The 1,637-nt window shown below is 43.4% G+C and overlaps 1 protein-coding gene across 1 annotated transcript; it reads right to left on the reverse strand.

The window, feature by feature from the left end:
- Positions 1–200: 200 nt before the first annotated feature.
- Positions 201–1,166, reverse strand: LOC101996579 (olfactory receptor 52N1). The gene has a single exon (XM_005370246.1). It carries the CDS (start codon positions 1,164–1,166, stop codon positions 201–203), a length of 966 nt encoding a protein of 321 aa, XP_005370303.1.
- Positions 1,167–1,637: the final 471 nt, after the last annotated feature.

Here is a 1,637-nt window from a genome sequence, read left to right on the forward strand (position 1 = left end):
AGCTCAAGGGAAACGATGTTGAACAAAACAGGTTCTCTATTTATGTGAACATGATTGCAGTTCTTCCAAACACGTAAAAGAATCTGAGTCACGTATGTGCCCTTATTGCCATCAGACATAAGATTTAAAGTTTCTTTTTGTTTGTTTGTTTTTTTAACCTAAAGCAGGTTAAAGGAACTATGGCTTCTTAAAAGTGTCCATTAAATTTTATGAGAAGAATTTTCTTTCCCTTTAAACAAGAACCTAATGATACTGTCTCGTATCTGCTTGGTTTTCACTCCATACACAATAGGGTTCATGGTGGGAGGCATGAGTAGATAGAGATTAGCCATAATGATGTGTACAGGGGGAGGGATGGTGTGCCGTCCGAAACGGTGTGTAAAGAAGGTGAAGAAGGCTGGGACATAGGTGATGACGATGGCGCAGATGTGGCCAGTGCAGGTGTTGAAAGCCTTCTGTCGAGCCTCTGCTGAGGACAGACTCACGACTGCCCGTAGGATCATGGTGTAGGAGACAGTGATACACAGGATGTCAAAGCCCCCAATCAGGAGGGCAACCATTAGCCCATAGATGGCGTTGATCTGAACATTGCCACATGATATTTTAGCGACAGACATGTGGTCACAGTAGGTGTGGGGGATGACATTACCCCTGCAGTATGGCAGGCGCTTAGTGAGGAATGTGAAGGGGATAACGAGAATCACACCCCTAAGAAAAGTGAGCATTCCTGCCTTGGCAATGACCACATTAGTGAGGATAGTGGCATAGCGCAGTGGGTAACAGATGGCCACGTACCGGTCTAGGGCCATGAGCATCAGCACCCCAGACTCCATCCCAGTGAAAGTGTGCACAAAGAACATCTGAGCCAGGCAGGCCTCAAAGTCAATCTCCTTGAGATTGAACCACAATATGCAGAGAGTGTTGGGAAGAGTGCTACTGCACATGAGCACATCTGTGAAGGAAAGCAGGGCTAGGAAGATGTACATAGGTCTGTGTAAGGCCTCTTCCGAGTAGATAAGATACATGAGCCCAAAGTTTCCTGTAAGAGCGATGCTATACATGGTGAACAGTGGGAAGGAGATCCACAAATGCACCTCTTCCAGACCAGGAATGCCATTGAGGAGAAATGACACAGGAATAAGGCTGCTGACATTTAGAAGTGACATAATGAGTGTTGGAAGTTCATGGTAAAGCAGTCCAGAATTGTAATTCCCTAAAGATCACAGACTATGCAATAAACATATTTATCCTCTCCATAATGACTAATTTGTCTTTTTTGTGCTTTTTTTTATGTGCTCCCTCAAATTTTTGGATGTAGTACATACAGTTTGTATTCATGATTTTGGGGTTCCGTATCCAGAAGGTAAAGTCTGGTCCCTGTATCTGGGTTGTGTCATCCATTCCACAGACTATAGATGGACTGGCCTCTATTGGAGCAGCTAGACTGGCAAAACATTTGATGTGTTCCAGACGTTACTCATCCACCTCATGGTGCCTGTTTTGTACTGAAGTATCAGCAAACATCAGTGGCTCAAATATCACTTTCAAAGGTTTTACTTATAGTCATTCTGGCAATGATTTCAACTATGCATTAGCTTCAACTATTTCATTACGATGCATAGAAAAATTAAATTACC

The sequence above is a fragment of the Microtus ochrogaster genome, unplaced genomic scaffold, assembly GCF_000317375.1.
Source record: "Microtus ochrogaster isolate Prairie Vole_2 unplaced genomic scaffold, MicOch1.0 UNK73, whole genome shotgun sequence".
NCBI lineage: Eukaryota > Metazoa > Chordata > Mammalia > Rodentia > Cricetidae > Microtus > Microtus ochrogaster.

Excerpts from the sequence above, each read along its gene's own strand:
- LOC101996579 (XM_005370246.1), bottom strand. The coding sequence starts at position 1,166 with ATGTCACTTCTAAATGTCAGCAGCCTTATTCCTGTGTCATTTCTCCTC.